The sequence below is a fragment of the Phlebotomus papatasi genome, chromosome 3 (genome assembly GCF_024763615.1).
Source record: "Phlebotomus papatasi isolate M1 chromosome 3, Ppap_2.1, whole genome shotgun sequence".
In the NCBI taxonomy this organism is placed as follows: Eukaryota; Metazoa; Arthropoda; class Insecta; order Diptera; family Psychodidae; genus Phlebotomus; species Phlebotomus papatasi.
In genome coordinates this window covers 23,302,132-23,326,929 of record NC_077224.1, presented here as the reverse complement: position 1 = coordinate 23,326,929, position 24,798 = coordinate 23,302,132, and the positions used below count along the sequence as shown (strand labels likewise).

Genomic DNA, 24,798 nt, shown 5'->3' with positions numbered 1-24,798 from the left:
AAAACTCACTTTGAGGGGTGGTTGTGCTAAAAAATGGCAAAGGAGCGATGAAAGGGGTAAAAATCAGCATCTGGGAGTACTTTGTATGGGGTTAAAAGATGGAAAATCCATCATAGTCCAACCTTTTCCACTCTGGAAAGCTACTCTTCCGGGTCTTTCCGCGCAAATTTTTCAATTCAATTTGAATATATCTCCGAAAGATCACATGTTTTCTCTACTAAATATTGATTTTTCTTTTTGAAATACTTTTAAAAAAACAGAAAACAAGATTTGCAATTACGAAATTAAAAGAATAAAGGATTTTCTGACCTTAAAAAACTTATTTTGAGGGGTGGTTGTGCTAAAAATTGGCAAGAGAAGGATGAAAGGGGTAATATTCGACATCTGGCAGGACTTGTAAGGGGTTGAAAGGATGAAAAATCCATCATAGTCCAACCCTTTTCACTGGAAGGCTACTCTTCTGGGTCTTTTCGTATAAATTTTTGGATTTAATTTAAAAATTCTTGTGAAAGATCACATGCTTTCTCTACTAAAAATTGATTTTTCTTTTTAAAATACTTTTAAAAAACAGAAAACAAGATTTACAATTGAGAAAATAAAAGAATAAAGGTTTTTCTGACCTTAAAAAACTCACTTTGAGGGGTGGTTGTGCTAAAAAATGGCAAAGGAACTATGAAAGGGGTAAAAATCAGCATCTGGGAGTACTTTGTATGGGGTTAAAAGATGGAAAATGCATCATAGTCCAACCTTTTCCACTGGAAAGCTACTCTTCCGGGTCTTTCCGCGCAAATTTTTCAATTCTATTTGAATATATCTCCGAAAGATCGCATATCTTCTCTAGTAAAATTTGATTTTTCTTTTTAAAAGACTTTTAAAAAACAGAAAACAAGATTTGCAATTACGAAATTAAAAGAATAAAGGTTTTTCTGCCCTTAAAAAACTCACATTGAGGGGTGGTTGTGCTAAAGAATGACAAGGGACGGATGATAGGGGTAAAAATTGGCACCTGGCAGCACTAAAATCAATACATTCGGCGAGTAAAATCGCCACTAAAATGCAGTCGGGCCTTAACAAACGAAGATAAATAGGAAATTTAGCAAAAAAATCCAAATAATTAGGGAATTAATGTGTGATCTCTAATGATAAAAGCTACCCTAAAATGCCCCTTGATTCATCCGAGCGTAAAATACTGGAATTTGAACCGTGGAATACCTGTTGGCTAATGATAGTCATCGGTTATACTCACACTTATGGTAATTCAACCCCTAATTTCAATATATAGTGTCATATTCAAATGGGGAGTCCCTCTCGTGACTTGGGACTTTTTTCAATTTGTTTCAAGTGTGATCACCTGTTTGGCTGGAAATTGCACCGAATAAATTGTATCTTCCGGAAATAATTTAGGGGGATAGGGCACAAATGATAGAGGTCAAGTAAGTGCAAATTACAAGGTTGATGTTGCATGATGAATAAATATTATGAGACTTCTAAGTCTCTCCATTACAAAAGGTTAAAAGAAAAGAACAAGATGATGAATATTCAATTATTTCCAATGAAATGCTTCTATTTTCAGGGATCCTCTTCCAGTTTTTTTTTCACCTCTCCGAACATTCCAGCCACTCTCCCAGTGATCATCAATGGGCATAAGACACATAATTTAATTCAGATCTAGACTTTGATGCATAGCTCCATTTCAAGCACTTGGATTACCGAAGGGTGTATGAAATTGGCTAAATTTGAGATAAATTTGAACTCTCTCTGGTTTTCTGCTTTCTTGCATTTCAGGAAAATCCATTCAGGAAATGCATTGTTGCTTACGTTGGAGGAAAATAGTTTGATGCAGAAATCAAAGGAAAAATAAATTTATTGCAAGTATGAGGCAGCATTCCCCAACATGACAATTGAAAATCTCTGCACAACTTAATTTAGTTAATGATATACTGGGCTTGTATAAATCGTCTTCATTGTCTTTCCCATTCATTCGACAAACACAACAATTACCAATCAGTGAACATTTGCACTAATTTCTATCCGGACTACCCTTATTCTGCGTCCATTCAGCAACTTCATCCGACGCCCTCAACATTGTTATAATCCAAAACACGTTGCACTTGTCCCCCTTGCTGAGCCCTCCTGGACATCCTATTGAATTTCGCAGACAAGGAGTCTGCCAGGCATTATGTTTGTTGCTCATTATAATGACTACATATGACTAAGATCCAGGAAAATTAGAAACATTTTCTTTGTAGTTGCATCTTAAATAATTGCTTGTTGTTATTTGTTTATGTGATTGTTGTTATATTCTAATATGCTACCATTTTTGCAATTAAAAAGAAATTCGTCTTCTAATATTTATTGTCAATATCTTATTAAGAATTTTGACTTTTCTTTTTTACTGCTCGAACTCTACGGAGAGAGCAGTATATAGGGTAAGTGTGCCAAATTCCGGCCAGCTTGCAATTTCGGCCACCTTTTTTGTTCCTCGAATTTCCATGAATTTTTAGTTTTTACATACTCTAGAGATTATACAATGGAAAAGAATAACAAAAAAATGTAGAATCGACAAACGAGATGACGTGAAAAGACATTCATTGGAAGAATTCCCGAAGGGCAAGGAACTATGAGAATGAAGGTGGCCGAAATAGGGAACCAAAGCTATGTCTATATTTTTATTAATTTTAAAATGTAATAAGAATATTATTTTAGAGTAAATAAAGACGGTAACATCTTTACAAGGTTCCAAGCAACACTCTTACAAAAGAAAGAATAAAAAATCAATTTGTATTTAAAATATTACATTTCAAACTTGAGACTTTGACGCTTGCATGCAACTATGCCGAAATTTGGCACACTTACCCTAATCCCTCGATAATTCCTCCCCTTACCCTCTAAAACTATGTTTTTTGGGATTGCTAGAAAACGCGTTGTGCGATTTTTTTTTCATTTTTGGATATGTTTTAGAGATTACCCAGGCGAATACTTCGTTCATATACGAAAATACCGTTGAATCATTCCTAACAACGGTTTTTCAAGGTCAAAAGTTTAAAAAAAAAACACTAGAGAGCGCATTTTTCAAACAAATGAGGTCATGTTTGGGGCCGTTGGAAAGGTCTTGGAATTTCCTATAAAACTGAACCGGTTCCAATCAATTTTGAATCGGTAATGAAGCGGTTCATAACCGATTAAATTTTTTATTTGAAAATCAATCCAATTACTTTTAAAACTATTTTGGAGGATCTTTTGAGAGATTTATGAATCGGTTCAAATCGGTTGAGAACCGTTAAACGGTAAATGATGCGAAAGTACTTTTGAGGTACAGCATCTAAGTTACGAGTTCGAGCATTTCGCAAAGCCTGGGACGCTTTGCCACCCCTTTTAATTTAAAGATTGTTAAATTAAAAGTGATTGCATAGTATCAAATGGTTTGATACATCATCGTGGAAAAAAACATCCAGAAAAACCATTATTACTTCTTGAGAATTAAAATACATAAAATATAAAAGCTTTATGAATATGACATTCAAACTCGTCACCCAGAGCAAAATGAATGTGATTATGGAAAAATAAGGATCACACTAAATAATTTGAGTAAAACATTTTTTGAACTATTTAGAATCGATAAAAATCCAATTCTTGTAGATTATTTCCTTCAAACTATGTAAGAATGTCCAGATCTTGAATATTTTTCCAGGACCTCGTAAAGATTTTTTTTTTTTCAAAAAAAAATGTGAAATTGGCTCGCACAACATGTCACGATCTGGGTATGAGTTAATATTTTTAGAGGAATACATCGCATAATTGCAATGGAACTGTTAATTAAGATCTGACCAATTTTTAGGAGATGGTATGGGGTATTTGATTTTCTTTTTAACTTTTGGGACAGCGAAGCTAGCCAATAAGGGCAGATGTATGCAAGAACCATTTAAAACCGAACAAACGTCAAATGAACAATCTTATTTTGACGTTTATTCGGTTTCAAACGGTTCTTGCACACCCCTGAATTAAGGAAAGGTTTTGCAGGTTCGTACTAAAAAGGTGTCCAATATTAAAGTTTTTTTAGTGAATGCCACACAAACCGAATCGATTTTATCACTATGTCATAAAAATCTCTTACTTATTAGGTTCATAATTACTCCTGACAAAATTCCTGGAAATCCTTGGATTTTCCTCTATAGGAAAATGAAAATGTAGTGGCACTTTTTACGAAATTGCCATGGATTTCTCAGCTGCGTCCAACTTTTGCTCACTTCTGTAGGCCTCATTTTCCCCGGAAGTATTACACTGAACATAAAAATTTGGGCATCACTGCTTAGATGGAACTTTCATCTAATTGCTCTCACTGTTTGTAGAAGGGATCACGCATTAAAAAAATCAATCTTACGCTATTTTTCTAACACATATTTTTTGACACTCGGAAAACCATTTTTGCACTGCATTCTGACAATCAATTAAGTGTGACCAAAAACAGTGAAGAATTCTCAAAGTCGGTAGTAAATAATTTTGACTATGTTTTTTAAAAACTGGAAAAAGTTTATGTTCCTGAGCTGCAGAGGAGGTAACTTTGTGAATTTTCCTCCACCCACAAAAACGACCCCTTTGGAGCAAAAAATTTTCACGGCAAATATTAACCCTGATAAACCCTCTATAACTTGGAATTTTCGAATCCTCATTTGGAGTAGTGGACAGACAGTGCGGGCAAAATTTCAGACAAATCACAGATTTGACCACTGAGGAAGACGCGTTGAAGCGTCGAAAGCTTTGGCAAAGAATTTTGTGTTTTCCTGTCCTGAAAGGATTGCACCCCCTGACGCAACCGGAGGGAGTTCATCTCCTTGACCTTCTAATATTAATTTACTTTTAGTTTTCCTAAGAAACTTACATATTTCTATTAAATGCTAGCTTATCATCAAAATTATGTGACAATCATGTGTAAATCTCTTAGGAAAAGTTGAAGAAATTCACATTATTCTAAGGCATGAACGTTCGAAGGGAGAGTATACTTTTCCCTATTTTTGAAGATATAAAGCTGAAAGAAAATAAGACATCTGGCAAATTTGCCAGCACTCTGTCAACCATTGTTAAGCACTTTAAAATTTCCAAAAATTTCGTGAAGCTTGGTGGCTTCCTCCTCCTCCAAAAAAAAAAAATAATCGCGAAAGACAACTAATTTTCGGTTTTATAATTCAGACTCTAGTTTCAATTTGTAATTAGTATACAAGTAGCATCAAAGGGTAATGTTATCACGCCACAGCTAATTCAAAAAAAATTTTTTTGATCACTTTGGGTATAATTTGAAAGAGGGCGTGGCCTATTTTTTGATAAGCAGTCCTCTGTGAACACGTGAAATTCAAATATTTATGATTTTACTTTAAGTTTGTTATGCCCTAGACACACTTACGACTTAAGCCGAGAGACGACTTAGTGGAAAATCGTGGAAATGCACTTTAACCATTATTTCTAATATAATTACGCTAAGGGCCTCGACATACCTGAGGATTAGCCGAGAGACGGCTTAGTGTAATTATATTCGAAATAATGATTAAAGTACATTTCCATAATTTTCCACTAAGTCGTCTCTCAGCTTACACTGGTAAAAATAAAAGGGTCAAATTGACCCTTTTCAAAAGGATGGATCGTATTTGACCCTTTGAAAGGTTCACTTTTGTATCTCTTGAAATTTAGTATGCACATTTATCACGAATAATCATGTTTTATTGTAAACTTATTACTGATATCATATTTCTCTCATCTGAGCGAACACCAAAGATCACTTTTTCATTGTTTTTTAATTCGTTTATTCCGGAATTAAATAGATGTCAAAACCGTGACCCTTTCGAAGGGTACCTGGTGACCATTTCAAAGAGTCAAATATGATCCATCCTTTGGAAAAGGGTCAATTTGACCCTTTTATTTTTACCAGTGTAAGTCGTAAGTGTGTCTAGGACATAAGCCGTCTCTCGGCTAATCCTCATGTCTGTCAAGGCCCTTATAGTCACATCTTCGTAGATTTTGAAAAACAGTACAAAGTTCTAGAGGCGTGGTTTAAATTTTTGAGCGGAATTTAATTTAAATTTTTAATACTGCCTTCTTGCAACAAATGCTATATTTTCCATAGATTGTCTCTCTAAAACAAGCAAATCAATGTCCAATTTGTATATAGAAAATTAATTTAAAACTAACTAAAGTTCTTTTCCTGGCAAAGAATCTCTCAATTGTCCCGTTTAAGCACGCGTTTGAATGACAATTCAATAGGTTTCATTTGCAGTCTAATTTAACTTTGCAGCAATTTGGTACTTTTCTTCATTTTCTCCTTCTCCATCCTCCTCATTCACATATTGCAGCATCTGGAGAAATAATATCCTCTCAATATGGAATGGTATGCTGAAGAGGCCATGCACAACATTAATTACATATTCTACCGACTCATGATTGACTATCAATAATAAATTCTCAATAATTTCAATTAATTTCAATTTATACTTCAATTAGCTAATTCACATTCATCATCATGATCACTCCATTGCAGAGTGTTGTGGCAAAATTTATAGGGCGAGTAATGCACAGGAATTTAATTAATTAGAAAATTGAAAATTAGGGATCAATTTTAATTTGATCAAGGAGATGATTTCAAGACGATAATTTAAAAAATAAAAAATAAAAAGAGCTCCCACATTTTCTATGGGGTTCATTTCTTTTGAGAATTATGCAGTAATTAAATATTTTATATTAGGCATAAATATTGTTAGTGGGTGGAAAATGTGATGAAATACAAGAAATTTTCTCGTCTCAACAAATTTCTGTTTATTGTTTGTTTTCATAGTGTCAGCACAGGAGAAATATGGACATGAATTGTAAAATTATAAAAAAAAAAGAGGGGAATAATTAGATGGAACAGAGGTTTGTCTTAAAAAAAAACTAGAAATTTCAAAATTCAATCTCCACGGCGCTCTTCACATTTTTGTTTTTTAAATTAAAACTTTGAAGAAATATTTAATTAAATTGATGCCATCGCATAATCTAATTAAATTTTCTCACACACTGAGTCTACTGCCTAAATAGTAAAAAAAAAAACAGAATTTAAATTTATAAAACTAAAATTAAACCGGGAATTACAAATTCCGCAGAAGGTTTGGAAGGGGATTGTGCAGGAGGAGATGGATATCTTGGGTGATTGCGAAGACACCCTGTTGTTATAATTACACAATGAAAATCAATAAATCGTCCAGTTGCGGTGGCACATATGCTACTGACCCTACCTCTCCGGCCACCACCCATCCACCCACAGAGATGCTTTTCTCTTGTTTCCACAATATTTCTTCGCATTTTCATATTTCCCGGCGAGACCAGGAGCCCTGGCTTGGACGTGGGGAAGGAGCTTGGGAAAGTCTTGGTGTGATGATTATTTTGCTCTGGATGTAATTTTTCAGTTTCATTTGCAGCACAGGAGAGCCCGCTATTATTTATATTAATTACTTCATTCTGCTACGAATGGAAAAAGAGCCACAAACCTTAAGGGGTTGGACCATGGAAAATATGATAAAGAGATAATGATGGAAATTTTCATAGCAGAAATATTATACCATATAGAAAAGGTGAATTAGACAAAGATGAGAGACATTTTGGAAGTAAAATTCTACGATATACTCTTAAAAATAATGGCAATATCGATTTTTTTATTTAGTAAATTTATTTTTAATAGTAAATGTCTCCTACAATGTTCAATTCAGAATGTCTGTAATATTTAAACATTTTTTTACATTTAAACAGTTACAATATTAGCAATAAAAAAGGAGAATCCCTCAAAGATGAATCCCCCATCATTGCAAAACGATAGAGAGGTACGGTAAGTGTGCCAAATACAACCTGAGAAGGAGTTTTCCACCGTTTTACTCTGGAGTAGCTTGGTCACTAACACTTAGACGCCGGTGGGCGCAATAGAATACTTCCTGACTACATTTATTTATTTGTTTATTATTTATATGTATCTCTGGAATTTTTTTTGTGTATTAAGCTTTCAAGAGTGCAAGCTCAAAAGCAATATATTGAATAAAATGAAATTGAAATTGAAATTCCGGCCAGCTTGCAATTCCGGCCACCTTTTTTGTTCCTCTGATTTCTATGAATTTCAAGTTTTTACTTAATCTAATGATTACACAATGCAAAAGAATAACAAAAAAATGTAGCTTCGACAAACAAGATGACGTGAAAAGGAAATTGGAAGAATCCCCGAAGGGCAAGTAACTATGAAAATGAAGGTGGCCGAAATAGGGCACCAAAGCTATGTCTACATTTTTATTCATTTTATAATGTATTAAGAATGATTTTAGAGTAAATAAAGACGATAAATTGTCTACAAGGTTCCAAGCAACACGCTTTAAGAAAAAGGAATTAAAAAAAATCAATTTGTATTAAAAAATATTACATTTAAAACTTGAGACTTTGCCACTTGCATGCAACTATGCCGAAATTTGGCACACTTACCCTATTTTTGGTTTTTGAGTGCACACCGTAAATGGTGTCTACACACTAGAAGCAATTTTCGTCAAAAATTGCCTTTTTTAAAAAATTCTGACGATTCTGCCTATAAGGACAGGGGAAATTTTCTTTAAAAAGACATTTTTAAAGAAATTTCTACTAATGTGTAGAGGCCAAGAGTGGAAAGAAGTTTATAGACTCAGACGAGGTTCAAGAAGAACACGTTTTGTCTGAGTCTTTAGTAATTATAGAAAAAAAATTGAAGACAAAGAAAATGCGAAAACGCAGAAAAGCTTTCAAAACGATTTATTAAAAATTCTTTTTAAATTTTCTCTGAATTCACGTTAACAATACAGGCTAAATATCATTAACCGAAACAAATAGTTGAGATCAGGAACGTAGAAACTAGTTACACAGTCGAACCTGTTTTGGCGGTCGCTCGATTCAGATGCGAAAAATGAGCTCTCTGTGAAAAGTAGTGATTTGTCGTGGTTTTTCGCGAGCTTTTGGTGATGGCTGTGCATAAGTGTATTTCCACTATCGCGGCGCACCGATTGTGAGCGATTGTCTGTCCCGCGAGTGTCTCTTTTGTAAGAAATCGTGAAATTTCTTTTCGCCCAAGCAGTGAAGAGTGAACAAAAAAATGGGTGGTTAGAGACATTGTGCCGTTGGTTTGAGAGTGTGTTGGTTGATTTGTTGCTTTGGCAGACACTTCGGCCTGCACCTCTCTGCATACCCTCTGGCGATTTTCTCCACCCTAGACACACATGAAACATGAGGCGCGAAACACGGTTGAAACATTCATGAGGCATTTCGAGGGGCGACTAATTACGACAATGACATACACAGTGAGTAACCAAACAGGAAAATTTGAGCCTTTAATGGCAAATATCATTAGCTCCCAGTACTCAGCGCCGCAAGGCAGGGGCGAAAATATTTCTGAGGAACCCACCGTTGGTGTATTAGGGGAATGCTCCAGCGGTGGTCAAGCTAATTCCCCAATAACACCTAATGTGCATCTTACAGCTAGCACAATTAGGAACACAATTAGCTGTATACAAGCTAATCTGCAGCACTGCCGCGCAGCCATGGTATCCATGGATGAAAAGCTGGCGGTGTCTCAGAAATGCATCGGACTCTTCCAAGAACCCTGGACAGTCCGAAACAAGGTTAAGGGTTTAAGTCAATTGCGCGGCACGCTGTATTATAGCAGCCGTGACAATGTAAAAGTGAGGACATGTATTTACGTCTCTAAAGATATAAATGTCATGTTCTTACCACAATTCTCTACAGGAGACTTGGCGGCTGTTAAGGTGGAGGTGGAGACCATAGGAGGAAGTAGAGAAATGGTCTTTGCCTCTGCATACATGCCATATGACTCGACTGGTCCGCCGCCACCTTCGGAGCTGGCGGAATTGGTCGAGGCATGCCACAGAAACTCGTGGGAACTCCTCGTCTGTGCTGATGCTAACTCACATCATATTGTGTGGGGAAGTAGCGGCACAAACAGGCGAGGGGAATCATTATTAGAATTTATTTGTATTAACGACCTTGACATACTGAACGTCGGTGATGAGCCTACTTTCGCCAACAGGCGCAGGAAGGAGGTCATTGACGTGACGTTTGGAACAAGACGCGCTGCAGAATGGGTCAGTGGTTGGCATGTGTCGGATTGCCTTACTATGTCTGACCATAGGAGGATATATTTCGGCATATCGGCTGTGACCACTGGACCAAGACCATACCGCAATCCTCGTAAAACCGACTGGTCAATCTTCGATCAGTCGTTCTGTGAGAATTGGCAAAACAGCACGGACATGCCTGGGGATGCTAATGGCATTGAAGAGTCAGTCAACAGACTGAACTCGGCCTTGCTTACGGCATACGAAAAGGCTTGTCCATTGACTGCTGGCTTAGTTAAAGCAAAACGGAATGCACTTCCTAAGGAACTCCACCTTTTAAGGCAGAGTACTAGGAAGTCCATTAACCGTGCCCGGAATACGATGCAGGATCGTGACTGGAATGAAGCGGCCGCACGTAAACGGGAATATAAAAAATCGATTAGAAAATGGAAAAGGGACAATTGGAGAGATTTCTGTTCTGAAATCTTGGCTGTGAAAGAAGCGGCCAGAATTAAGAAAGTTTTCTCCAAAGATCCTTCTGAACGACTTGGCATGCTGAGAACACCTAGCGGTGCCTATACGGGCTCTGCTGCCGAGGTCACACGCCTATTGCTTGAAACACATTTTCCGAACTGCTCGATTAATGAGACCAGTTCGGAAAATGTCTCCTCCATCACTCTTTTTGGGAGGAGTACTGATTGTGGGATAGTATCCGAAATTGTCACTTGTGGGAGTGTGGAATGGGCAATCGGAACTTTCTCACCGTACAAGACACCTGGGACAGACGGTATTTTCCCTGCCTTGCTTCAGCGAGTTGTGGGATTAATTACTGGGTCTTTGGTGAAAATTTTTAGAGCGTGTCTCGTTACCGGTCATGTACCGCATGCCTGGAGACGTGCACGCATTGTCTTCATTCCGAAGCCAGGTAAGAGTAATTATGAGGACCCGAAGTCCTTCAGACCTATCAGTCTGACATCATTTTTACTCAAAACACTGGAGAAACTATGTGATAGGTACATAAGGAGCCAAATTCTTACTAAGAATCCCCTTAGTCCTATGCAGCATGCTTACCAAAAAGGTAAGTCGACAGAATCGGCTCTCCATCAATTGGTGAGTCGCATTGAACAATCAGTTGGACACAGGGAAATGGCACTGGTTGCTTTTCTGGACATTGAGGGTGCCTTTGATAAGGTAAACTCTAATGTTCTACACAAGGCAATGAAAGACTTCGGTCTGGGCCATACCCTAGAAAGATTCATAACTAGTTTGGTGAGGCAGCGTGTGGTCGGGGCAGAGGTTGCCGGCGCTCATCTGACTGCGGCCGTTAGCAGCGGCTGCCCACAGGGTGGAGTGCTGTCTCCTTTGCTCTGGTCTATGGTTGTCGATAGCCTACTAGTGGAATTAAATTCGGCAGGCACCTTTGCACAGGGGTATGCCGATGACGTTTGCATAGTCATACGAGGTAGATTTCTATCTACTCTGTGTGATCTTATGCAAAACGCACTGTTTATCGTTGAAAGGTGGTGTAGGTCTCGCGGTCTGTCAGTTAACCCTGGTAAGACCGCACTAACCATTTTCACGAGAAAAACGAAACTGGAAGGTTTCGGACCACCCAAGCTATTTGGGCAAGAACTTGTCCTTCACAAGGAAGTTAAATACCTTGGTATTTTACTTGATCACAGACTATCCTGGAAGGGACATCTGGAAAACCGAATTAATGCGGCCACTAGATCCCTTTTCGGTTGTCGACGACTTTTCGGTAAGACTTGGGGTCTTTCACCGAAGATCGTATTATGGATGTACAAAGCAATCGTTAGGCCAATAATTTCTTACGGAGCTGTAATATGGTGGCCGAGAGTCGAATTTAAAAATTCGGCGCGGGCACTACAGCGGCTTCAAAGAATGGCCTGTCTTGCGATAACAGGGGCCATAAGGACAGCGCCAACCGCTGCTCTGGAGGTCATGTTAAGCTTGCCGCCACTACCGATTTTCATAAAGTCGGAAGCGAGCATGGCAGCTCTGAGGTTACGCTCAGCTGGAACTTGGAAGGTTGGTTGTCACCCAGCAGGCCATACGAGAATACTCGATAAGCCTGTTGCTAGACATCCAGACCTTCTAATGAGGGATGACTTCCACATTGAGGGAAGACTACCCAAGAAATCAATTAAAGCAACACTTCATACGAGGGCTGACTGGGCTGAACGCGCGGATGAGATCATTGAGTCCGATGCGGTCGCTCTATTCACTGACGGTTCTCGAGTTGAGGGATCCTCAGGCGCCGGTTACCATTGCTCGGAGTTTCAGATTGCTGGATCAGTGCCCCTCGGCCAGTACACGACAGTGTTTCAGGCTGAGGTCGTCGCAGTCCTGCTTGGTGCTCAGAGTCTACTGGAATCTGGCATCGAGGGTAGAAAAGTTCAAATTTTCTCAGATAGTAGAGCTGCGATTCTGTCTATAACAGGATATGAGTCGCGTTCTGCTATCGTGACTGAGTGCAGGAAAATGTTAGAAGCGGCCTCACAGAAATGTGACGTCGGTCTACATTGGGTACCTGGGCACAGGGGCATAGCGGGAAATGAAGAAGCGGACCGCCTCGCGGTAGCGGGGGCAAGGACCGCCTTCATTGGTCCCGAACCTGCTGTAGGGATTTCCTTGCAAATGAGGAAATCTATTATACGGGAGGATTCATTAAAACTTCATCAAACGGAATGGGCCGCGACTAAAGATTGTCGCGTGTCCAAACTGTTCATGACCAACTTGGATAAGAAAAGGACAGCGTACCTGGTGGGAGGTAGTCGCTGGAGAGCCCGGCAGATTGCTAATGTTCTAACCGGTCACTGTCTAAATAAACATCTGAATAGGATGGGTGTCCAATGTAACATAATATGCAGAGGATGCAATCAAACTGAGGAGACGGTCACTCACTATGTGTGTGACTGCCCCAGCTTATGCAACATCAGACGAGTGCTGCTAGGTAAAGCGGTACTGTCTGATGAAGACCTATCAAGATTGAAGCCGCCCTGTTTAATGGAGTTTATCCGAAAAACGGGCTGGCTTGAACCATCTTGCCCCTAACGGGGATTAACTTAACCGGGGATGCATAATGGGCCCAAAAGGAGGCCTGGGTGCAGCGGTTCCGCGAGGAACCGCCCCCACTGTAATCTAATCTAGTTACACAGTCCCTGAGATAGCTATTCATCTTTCCCGAATCAATAAAAAAAAGACTTTTGTATTAAAAAATTATTTAAATTTCATAAAAATAATCTTTCACGATTCAAATTTATTTTGTTAAATTTAAGGCCTGTACCAATAACTAAATTTAATTTCTGGAAAAAAAAGAAAAAAAGTAAAAATATTCTTTAAACTTAAAAAGCTTAATTTTTGTACAAAATCACGGTTAAACATTTCTATAGATTAGAATTCTATAGGTAGAAATAGCAAAGTTATCCGTGGCATAATGCAAGTTTTGTTATTTTAATTTGTATTTAATGGAAATTTACATCCTTCTTGCAATCCTAGCAAAAAAAAATCATCTCACAAAACGTGGGAAACTGATAAATTGTGCAATTGCAAATGAATTAAATTCAAAGTAGGTATATTTGACATTTAGATTAAGGGGTTACGTGGGTCAAAAATACGGAAAAACAACATATTTTCTCTAATTTGTTTTCAACTGATTTTATAATTATTTGCCTTCAGAAATATATTCAAAATTATATAAAATTTAATTTACATTTCTTATGAATCTTTTAATTATATTATTCTTCTCTATGTCAATAAATGTTCATGGTAAACCTTCTTTATATATAAATAGAACACCTTCTCGCTGCTCCAAAATATTACTCAAACTTAAAATGTCAATGAGTTGAGTACCTTACTATTATACAAATCTATTTAGTTCCATCTCAATGATTCCGGTTTAGAATGTATCGCTTTATTTACATATTATGGAATTTATGTTAAATCTATATTTTTTTTTCATAATAAAAACATCTCGACCGAAGTATATGCTTTTCAGGCTACTGAAATTTTCATATCTCCTTCTTGGGGAAATTTGAGGAAACTTCGGAAAAACTAAGAGAATATTTCCCATGCAAATCCTCGTGGACCTTTTCAAGAAATTTCTATAGCTTACCAAGAACATACTATACACGGTAAAAACTTTTGGACACTGACCAAAATATTGGAACAAGTTTTCCTTGGAACAAATCTTTTTGGAATCGATTTGCACCTAGAAAAGATATTTTTTTGTTCCAAAAAGTTTTCTTTACAGTTTCGTTACAAAATACAGTTACAATTTTGTTAGAGTTTTCATTTGGAACCGTTTTGATACAATGGAATGTCTACAAATTTGACTTGATTTCGTTTTATACAAATTTGATCCCGAAATTTGGAACAGAATTTGTTGCACTCGGCTGTTTTGTTCCCACTGTCAGGAACAAATTGGTACATATTTTTATAACAATATTATTCCTACATCTGTAACATATTTGTTCCAAAAATTTTCGATGTCTGTAGACGAGGTAATTTTTGGAACGAAATTGTTACTCATATGGGGAATCTTTTTGTTCCCATTGTCGGGAACAAATCCGTGTAAGTGATTTCGTCTTACAGTTAAGGGCCTATACTTCAGTCGAGATGGATTTCGGTGGCGAAAGCTCATAAGGAACATCAAATAAGAATCAACTTAATCAAATAAGAAATCATATGCGAGTGCTGGCAGCAAGAGGGGAAGGGAATCTCGAATTAAAAAAGTGGAACCATATAGCACGAAAATTGCCACAGATTTGGCGTCCTCTTCACTTCGGTGACGGGTGACTGAGTGTGAGAGGAGGGATACGCTTTTGTACTAGACGTGCTATTTATTGGAACAAATTCATTACTAATATTGGGTATCTTTTTGTTCCTCCTAGAAGGTAATAATTTGTTCCAAAAATTATGGTGTCCGTGGACGAGCTACAATTTGGAACAAATACGTTACAAATATTGGGTATCTTTTTGAGTCTCATAAAATAAACAAGATTATGCCAAAAATTATGGTGTCCGTGGACGAGCTAATTTTTGGAACAAATACGTGCCGAAATTTTTTACCGTGTATAGAGGCTTGGAGAATACTAAAGGAAAATTCTTGAAGTCAATATAGAATGTTCTATAGGAAAGTCTAGGGATTTTTTTAGAAAATTACCTGAGGAAATTTCCACAAGAAATTATCCTAATTTCTCTAGGAAGTTACCGATTTTTCCAAAGCTGAAAATGCACTTGGGAAATATCTGTGATCTCCATAGGAAATTTCTTCCTCTAAGCGAGGAAATTTCTCCAGTGATTTCATCCGTATTCCCATGAGTGGAATATTCGGGGATTTCTAGGACAAAAATTCCATACATGAATAACGAAATTTCTGTTGAAAATCCTAAGGAATATCATAGGAAATAATCAATGGAAAATTCTCAAGGAAATCTTAGGGAATTTCGTAGGAATTCTAATTACGAAAATTCGAACGGAATTTTCTGTGATCTCGTTGGGAAATTTCCACATCCCAGAAGGGCAATTTCTTCAGTTATTCCCCTCAAATTTCCAATAAAGGAACTCTTGCAGATATATTTTGGGAGAAATTCACCACGCAAATATTAAAATTTTTGGGACAAATCTCAAAGAATTTCAGAGAAAATAACCCACAGAAATTTCTCTAGAAATTCTCTGGGATTTCCCTGAAAGACTGACAAATTTCCCAAAAGCTGAAAATTCATAAAGAATTCCTTGTGATTTCCTTCGGAAATTTCCACCGCTCTATAGGGTAATTTCTTTTAAGATATTCTGCTCTAATTCCCTATATGGAAAATGTACGAGAATTTTGGGTGAAAATTCTCTAGATACATGATGAAATTTTCCCAAAGAATCAATAGGAAAATTTGTCCTGGGAGGCTTTTCTATGAAGTTTTTGGAGAACATTCAATCAAAATTTGTTTCATTAGAATTTTTCTTCCACCCGCAACAAAAAGTTTATTTTATGAAAAAAAGAGCTCGATATTAATTTCTCTGCCCCCGTTCTTCTACAAATATGAATCCATATGAATCCTTCGTCGCTTTTAGATTTTAAAATCTCCACTAAAACATTTGTTTCCCTTGAATTTGATAAAAAGCGGGTAAATCAAATTTTGGCGGGAAGTAATTCCGCATTTAAACCTCTTATGCGACAACAGCGCCACTTCAAGAACACGTGATGCAAAATTGAGGTTATGTTATTTTGTTTACATCGCAAAAATTGGAAGTCTCTGATGAATATTTTGTGTTTTCTTTCGGAAAATCGGGGAAATTGTGAATAAAATGGTGAGAGTTGTTATTTCCAGTCAAAAGGCTTTTATACAAGAGCATTATTTTCTTCCAATTGCAGGGAAAACAGAAGAAAACCCAGAAGATTCAGAAGCAGAAACTGGCTCAGCTCAAGAGACTCATCAAGCCACGAGATCACAGACTCAAGGAGAAAGACAAAGCAGCTCCGAAGAAGAAGAAAGATGATCCCCATGTGATAAAGATTCATGATGCTCCACAGATAAGTTCTGCCTTGTTCTTCCAGTACAACACTCAACTTGGACCACCGTATCACATCCTCGTGGACACGAATTTCATCAATTTCAGCATCAAGAGCAAGTTGGATATTATCAAGAGCATGATGGACTGCCTGATGGCCAAGTGTATCCCCTATGTGACGGACTGTGTAATGGCTGAACTGGAGAAAATGGGGCACAAACACAAAGTAGCACTGCAGATTGTCAGGGACAGTCGCTTTGAACGCCTGACTTGCATGCACAAGGGCACCTATGCTGATGACTGCCTGGTGAACCGGGTGACGCAGCACAAGTGCTACATCGTGGCTACAAATGACAAAGATCTCCGCAATCGTATCCGGAAGATTCCCGGAGTTCCTGTGATGTATGTCGCGCAGCATAAGTATGCCATAGAGCGTATGCCCGATGCATATGGCGTACCGATGTAAAAAAAAGGAAATAAAAGAATTTGACGATGATTTTTTGTTAACCCTCTAACGGTGTTTTCTTTAATATATGCGAAAAAAGTTCTAAAACAATGTTTTCTAGGATAATTATGATCCAATAAAGATCGAAAAAACCATCCATTCTTCATTATCTTTTTTAGTTTAGGCGCTAGGTGAGAAAATATAAAATTTTTTTGAAACTGCTTCTAAAATTCACATTTTTACTTTTTTCAAAATTTTTTAAATAAAATATACAAAGCAGAATGACATATCTTTCAGTAAAAAATAAATTTATTTTAGTAAGATAACTTTAAATCGGTATTTTTATGGAAATTGGAAATGAGTTTTTTTTTGCACAAATATTTTTTGTTGCTTTTTCTCTGACCTGTCACACAAAACTGGGAATAGCAACAAAACGAAGAGTCAAAATGAGTTCAAACTTTCAAGAGATGTTTATAAGACTATTACCGAGGACACTATAGCACTTTTAAATAAATAAAACCTTTATTGTCGCTGTAAATGTGAATTTTGTGAAGACCGCCTGGAGGCGGTCTTACCCGTTAATTAAGGGCATACCAAAGCCAAAAATGGCGTCTCCATTACAAATTGCCAAAATTGAAAAAGTAACTATTCCCACAATTTTGGAGGTATCTCTTTGAAAATTCAACTGGGGCTAGTTCTTTACATGCCCTTTCAATTCCCTTTTGTAATTTTTGGATTTTTTTTTCTTTTCGTGAAAATTCATCACTAAAGTTGGTACACTCTTGAAACATGCCACAAACAAAATGTAACTAGTCCTACAATTTTGAAGATAAAAAGCTAAAATTTTGTATTTAGGTTGAGAAAGACATGCTCTATGAATTGCCTTTTGCAGACTTTTAATTTTCAAACAAATTTTTTCAGGTATTTTTCAATTGAAAATTGGCTAAAAAATGGCAAATTTTATGCTCAATTTATGTTGAGAAAATCACTGTTTATTACCAAATAATCAAATTTCTAGAAATCTACACTTTATTAGCTATCCAACAGTACAATAGAATTGTGAAAACTTCAAGTAGTTTTTCTGCAATTAAATTTTTAGTATCATGCTGCAACAGGCTTTAGCAGGCCAATCGTTTTTTGCCATGAGACGAATACGAAAAAAAAACATGAGATTCGTGAACTCTGCCAGAGCTCTTCTGAATACACCGCACCGATTTTTTTCTGGCACTTCTCGATCGATGTTTCTTCTCAGCATTACACTTCTTGCAAGCAATAGGGGGGGGCTTTGAACTTTCGCACACAAAAATGATGTTCAAGTTCAGTGATTTTTTCTGACTACCATGCAAACCGTATGGATTCTCCAACTATGCCAAAAAAATGTCTTACTTATACGGTTCATAATCCCACCCCACAAAATCCCAGGAAATCCTTAGATTTTCCTCCAGAGGAAAATGAAAATTTAATGGCGATTTGTCCGATAGATGAATCAAGTTTCTATTATCGCACACGATTCATGCCATCATTGAACACCCCATTTTCACCGTAAATTTTGCACCGGACCGGACACTAAAAGTTGCACATCATTGTTTAAAGGGAACTCTAATCTACTTGATTAAACCATTTTTATAAGGAATAAAACATTTTATATCACTTTTTTTGAACTTTTCTGAGAGATGTTTTATTGACATTAAAAACCATTTTTTTGCTTGATTCTACGAGAATTTCACTCCGGAAACGGTTAAATCTGATGAATACTTTCTTGGAAAGGCCAAATATCACCAAATTTACACGAATCAATAAGTTTTTAAAGCTAAAAATTGACTAAAACTCTGCAAGCGAGAAGACCACACAAGTTTCCACCATTCCTCCACGGAGCCGGATATGCACAAAAACGTTTGAATGCGCGTCATTGAAGATTTCTCTGTTCCTGCAGCTGCAGGAATCGGGATTTAGCACATATATTGAGCTTCAGCAGGTGAACGGGCTACAATTTTCACAAAACAGCTTCTCACGGACAATTTTTTCTTTGACATGAAAAACAACACAAAAGTGAGGTTATGTCAAAGATTGTCACCAGTTGTAAACTGTATGAGCTTATTCTAGATGTGATTCTTTCATTGCACATTCAGTTTGTGCAAGCTTGAAAAATATTGTTATATCAAAGAAATGCAAAATTGCTTAAAAATTACTCAACTGCGATCTATTTGAGTCAAATTACTTCTTGTTTATCAACTTTAACATTTGTAAGTTTTATTTTTTAGTGGTAGATTAAATCGGTAGATTACAATAGATGTGAATATGAGGGATCGCATCTGAAATGAAGTTTCCTGGAAAATGTCTGAAGAAGCAATGTCTTCTATGTGCGATCGATGAATGTGAGTCAAGTTTGTGAATTTTCTTCCATCCACAAAAAGTGCCTCTTCAGTTCAAAAGATTTTTACATAAATATGAACACTAATAACCCCTGTTCCCCCTGTGATAGTAATTTTTCAGAAAAGTGATATTAATTGTGCAATATCGTATGAAATATTGCACAGCAAAATTACAGTTTTGGACCTGTTTTTATTTTCTGCTTCCTGAAACTAGGAAAAAAGGATTAGACTCTCATTTTTTTCAGGAAAGATAGGATTTAAGGCTAGCTATTACAATATATAGCCATATATGAGATTCATAAAGGAATATGGGAGAAATATGAAGTGTTTGAAGGTAGCGTATGTGCGAACGATTAAAGCCTTCCCCTTAATATAGAAATTTGGGGTTTATTTCTAAATTTAAAAAGTAAACTTTTATTTTATTTTCCCATAAAATATCGAATGCTACGTGTACTACTACTAATAAGTGATTAAAAAGAACTGTCAAAGTATTGGTCAGTCGGGTTAATTTCAAGGAAATTTTGGGAAATTTAAACAAAAGTTAATTCTTTTAATAGGAGTGGGTGGTATCCACAAATAGCCGATTTAAAATGAATAAAAAATTACAATTTCAGTCATATAGGGCCCATTTTGTGAATCACTTCCAATTTTGCGGGCCACTCAATTTTGTGCTTCTTGGAATTCCACTGCTTTCAGTCGGATATTAATACATTTATCATATTTATATCCATAAAATTGAACTTCTTTAAACGTTTTCTCTTGCAAACAATTCATTTTATAAAGATAATTTTTCATTTTTACATAGGAAATCAAGTTTTTCCAATATTCAATTATCGTTGATTTCATTTGCGTTTAAAAATTTCCCCACGCAGGTAACACAAAAATCATGGCGGATTCTCTAAGCACATCCTTGCGTTAGAGGGTTAACTCTTTCCGGACCACAGCATATGCTGCAAGCCAATTTCACAATTTTTTAACTCTTTCCGGACTGCAGCATATGCTGCAAGCCAATTTTACAATTTTTTAATCAAAAATATCAGGAATTAATTGAGGTCCTACCAAAAATATCTTACATTTGGACATTCTTATAGTTTGTAATCATCCACAAGAATCGGATTTTTATCAATTCTGAATAATTAAAAAACAATGTTTTCCACAGAACATTCATATGCTGCTTTGGGTACTCAGAATCCCAAAAGAGACGAAAGAGTTAATTATTTCACTTCAGAATTTAGTAAATAATTTTATTGAATGCTAAATTTGTGAGGAGACAAGCTGTGAATTGGGGGTTTTGTTGAAATACAAAAAATAAAATGTGAAATACTTGGAGAAAATGAGGGATTTTTTAGTTGATGGTATTGACGATGTCGTCAATCTTGAGGATGGATCTCACGGTTTCCGTTGACAGCGTGATCGCTGAAATGGACACCAGGAGCGGCTGAACGACATTCTCCGTGAGGATATCCGTAATAGCTCCCTTCCTCACATTAATCCCTGCATTCTTCTCGCCCTGGGCATGACGATTCCTCAGCTCTGTCACCGTCGAAATGGGATTGAGTCCAGCATTCTCAGCCAGTGTCGACGGAATCACTTCCAGAGCCTCGGCAAAAGCCCTGAAGCAGTATGCATCGACGCCAACGAGAGTTTGCGCATAATTGGCCAACTGCAGTGCCATTTCGATCTCCGGAGCACCTCCGCCGGCAATCAGACGGCGATTCCTCACCAAGCATCTCACCACACAGAGTGCATCATGCAGAGATCGATCCACCTCCTCCAGCACCAACTTATTCGAGCCCCGGAGCACCACTGAAACCGTCTTCCCGGGATTCTGAATGCCCATAATCTTGACAAATTTATTCGTTCCACTCGGCACTTCCTCAGCCAAATCCGCCGACACGAGATTCTCCGCCACAAAGTGATCCAACGACGCAATTGGCCGGCAATTGAGTGTCTTGCAGACAAATTCAATGTCCTCCCGTTCGATATCCTTCACCACCATCACCTTAATCTTGTCCAGGAAGTGCTGAGCCAGGTCCGAAATGGCATCCCTCAAAATGGATTTCTGCACTAGGAGAACATTGCAACCGCTCTTCTTGATCTGCTTCACAATATTCAGGATGTACTCCCTCTCCTGCTTCAGCACACGATCCATAGCGGCATAATCCGACACAATGACACTGTGATCCATATCCGTTTTCGGTGGCGAGATGCAGAACTGAATCAGTCCAATCCGAACCTTTTCCAGCCTCTTGGGGCCATTTGTTCCAGCTGCTCGCTGCGTAAACACCAGTCCCTCCACCAGCTCCGTGTCCTCAATGGTTCCTCCGAGGCTCCGGATGCACTTGATATCCTTGAGATCCACCACGTCATTCCGGGACGGATCAGAAACCTTCAGTACAGCATCCACCGCCAACGGAGCCAGCAATCCACTGTACTGCGACACCACCTTCGAGTTCAACGAAGTACTAGCACTCTTGACCAAACTCTCATGGTCCCCAATTTCCACCGGAATCGACATATCATTCAAAATCTCCACAGCCTTCTCTGCACACCTCTCAAAAGCATCCGAAATGGCCGTTGGATGCATTCCCATCTGCAGCAACTTCTCACAGGCCTCCAACAGAGCCCCAGCCACCACCACAACGGACGTTGTCCCATCTCCAGCCTCAATATCCTGAGCTCTGGACAATTCCACCAGCATCTTGGCTGCCGGATGCAAAACATTCATCTGCTTGAGAATAGTTGCACCATCATTGGTAATAGTCACCTCTCCATTGCCCGCCTGGATCATTTTGTCCATTCCCCGGGGCCCCAAACTCGTCCGGATGGCATCCGAAACAGCTGCAAGACAGAAAATGAGGTTATGTCCATGACAGAATCTTCCAGAAATCCCACGCCTTATGGTGACTTTTTTCCCATTTTCCCTCCAAAATCTCCCCTGAACCCCACACTCAGTGCCCCAGACAGTATCCCAGATGCCCAAATAAACCTCTAAATTCCACTTTACATACCTTTTGCAGCATTTATGTTGCTCAAACGAATATCAGCCGGTTTGCTTTTGTCTTTGTAAGCACTCGCCTGCGGTTTTCGCTTGGGGGCTTCGTTCTTGGACACCATTGCTGGCTAAAATTTGTTCACTGGGCTGGTAGAAACTGGGAAAATCACGTTTTTCACGGGAAAATTGACCACAACACGCGCTTTGAAATCACAAGGGAATTCTTGACTGAACAGTCGATGAAAATGCGACAGTGACAATGACAATCATCGATATGAGTTTTTAAACGCCTAAATTTAGGCAAATTAAAATTTTGAATAACCGCCACAACTGCTCACTTGCGTCACGTGAATTTTATTGATAACCAAAAACCAAAAGCAAATAATTTTTATAAATTATTGATTTCCTCTTATTTTACTGCTCGAACTCAAAAAGAGAGCAGTTATATAAGCGACTTTGTTTTTCAACTTGTCACCGTCCTAGAGCTTAAACGGTAAGGGATATCAAGTTCCGGTCTTCGACGACCCCCAATAAAAGAAAACGATATTTCTAGAAGTTGTTTTCCCTCCCAAATATACCTATGACTCAAAAAAAATCGCCATCTTGAATTTGTAAAGGAAAAAGTTTTTACTATACTTTGAGGGCGGCCTATTTTTAACCCTTTAAGGACGACTGGGTCACCCGTGACCCATAGAGAAAATAATTTTTCCTGATTACCTGAAGTTATTCCTTTCTAATGTTTTTACCAAATAACAAAGTAGAAAGATGTAGGAATCTAGGATATTTTTTGCAAATCTCCAGCTATTTGCTATATAAAAAATATTTGAGCTCAAAAATAACGAATTTTCAAATTTTCACGTTGGTGCTTGAATTTTAATATTTTTAATATTTCTAATTTTTTTTAAGCAAAAACCTCTTGGGATTAGAAACTATAATAACTATACATAATATTTCTCAACAAAGTAAAAATTATAGTTTATTGGTATTAGGTGAGATTCTTAACAATCTCTCCTACTATAATCCTAACAAAATTTCATGTCGTCCGATCGACCTCAAACTTGGCCAAAATGTGTTTCGCCACTTCCTGATCACGAATATATGGGGGGCTAAGTTACGTTCCCGGCCGGCCGGCCGGCCGTCCGGCCGCTCTTTGGAGCTTAATAGCTCCTAAACTAAAAAAGATATCGACTTGCGGTTTTCGGCAAAGGTTATATATCGGGTGAAAATTGCAACTTGGTGCATTGACCCCCCACCCCTCCTTCCGCCATTTTGAATACCCCTCTTTTTTTGTTTTCTCAATAGCTCAGCCCCTATGGTATCGATCGGGCTCAAATTTTAGTATGTTATAGCTGGGCCTTAGGGCTTTCCATCAATACCAAACTTAAGGTCCCCCGACCCCCCTGACCCTAGCTATAAGGGTCCAAAAAGAATTTCTTAAAATAGCCATAACTCCGGTTCTAATTGTCATAATTTAAAAAGTGAGGGCTTTTTGGAAAGCTCTCATGAAATGCCACTTCCCAGCAACGAAAGAGTTCCCTGTTCGAGATGCCGCGACGGTGGCGCCCTCCCAAATGTTCAGAAAGTGGTGGCCACTATGGAGAACTATTGCTTGAACCGGGTTCGTTTTTTCCCAGCCCGTAAGGATTTACATTGGACCGAACCCTGTTCCGAACGCGTTTGCTGAACGGTGTTCAAACAGGGAACTTTCGTTGCTGGGTTCCCCTTCTAACATCACAAGTTCATAAAACCACCTCTAGGGGCGCTATTTTTAAAAAGAAGATTTTTCAATTTTCTAAATTAAATAACTCAAAAATTCTATTGTGCATCGGGCTGAAATTTTAGTACGTTGTAGCCCTTGATTATACCTACCAAACAAAAAAATATTTAAGTCGATCCATAACCCCTGACCCGAGCTATAAGGGGTCAAAGTTCGAATATTGACCGGCCTCTATCTCCGGTTCGAATTAACATAGCGACCTAAATTTTACCTTTTTGGTTTCGTCTCAATGAGCACTTTCAGATGGAAGTTCAAAAATTCACCACAGGTGGCGCTGTGATAGCGTCAAAATTCATCGAAATTCAAAGTCACTTTTCTCAAAAACGGCATTGTGCAAGTTAATGAAATTTTAGTATGTTGTAGTCCAGTCTAGGACGTTTCCAAAATGGTGCAATTGTGCGCTGTGTTTGAAACAGAACCGAAGATATAAGGGGTCAAATTTCACAAAATTCAAAAAATCATATCTCCGGTTCTATGTGACCGATTTTGATGAGTGAGGGCTTAAACGAAAGATCTCACCAAATGCTACAACTTTCTAGAATATTTGAACTTCGTGGGACCAACACCAGGGGCGCCACAGTCGA

General features: G+C 37.9%; 2 protein-coding genes and 1 long non-coding RNA gene across 3 annotated transcripts; 2 read left to right on the top strand and 1 right to left on the bottom strand.

Annotated features, from left to right (window-relative positions):
* The first annotated feature begins 1,043 nt into the window (after positions 1 to 1,043).
* On the top strand, positions 1,044 to 2,273 carry LOC129808296 (uncharacterized). Its single transcript, XR_008752361.1, has 3 exons — positions 1,044 to 1,253; positions 1,343 to 1,433; positions 1,574 to 2,273. It is a non-coding gene; the product is annotated as an uncharacterized LOC129808296 (long non-coding RNA).
* Positions 2,274 to 16,322: 14,049 nt separating this feature from the next.
* On the top strand, positions 16,323 to 17,144 carry LOC129808291 (rRNA-processing protein FCF1 homolog). Its single transcript, XM_055858130.1, has 2 exons — positions 16,323 to 16,424; positions 16,489 to 17,144. The coding sequence occupies exons 1-2, from the start codon at positions 16,422 to 16,424 to the stop codon at positions 17,089 to 17,091; spliced, it is 606 nt and encodes a 201-aa protein (XP_055714105.1). The 5' UTR covers positions 16,323 to 16,421; the 3' UTR covers positions 17,092 to 17,144.
* A 3,528-nt stretch (positions 17,145 to 20,672) lies between these two features.
* On the bottom strand, positions 20,673 to 22,701 carry LOC129808270 (T-complex protein 1 subunit delta). The gene is made up of 2 exons (XM_055858105.1): positions 22,454 to 22,701; positions 20,673 to 22,283 (listed from the first exon to the last, which is right to left on the bottom strand). The coding sequence occupies exons 1-2, from the start codon at positions 22,557 to 22,559 to the stop codon at positions 20,788 to 20,790; spliced, it is 1,602 nt and encodes a 533-aa protein (XP_055714080.1). The 5' UTR covers positions 22,560 to 22,701; the 3' UTR covers positions 20,673 to 20,787.
* Between the last annotated feature and the right edge of the window lie 2,097 nt (positions 22,702 to 24,798).

Bases quoted from the DNA above. Each gene is read 5' to 3' on its own strand.
- LOC129808270 (XM_055858105.1), bottom strand. From the start codon at position 22,559: ATGGTGTCCAAGAACGAAGCCCCCAAGCGAAAACCGCAGGCGAGTGCT. The intron at 22,284-22,453 runs GTATGTAAAGTG...TCTGTCTTGCAG, and splicing joins CAACATAAATGCTGCAAAAG to CTGTTTCGGATGCCATCCGG.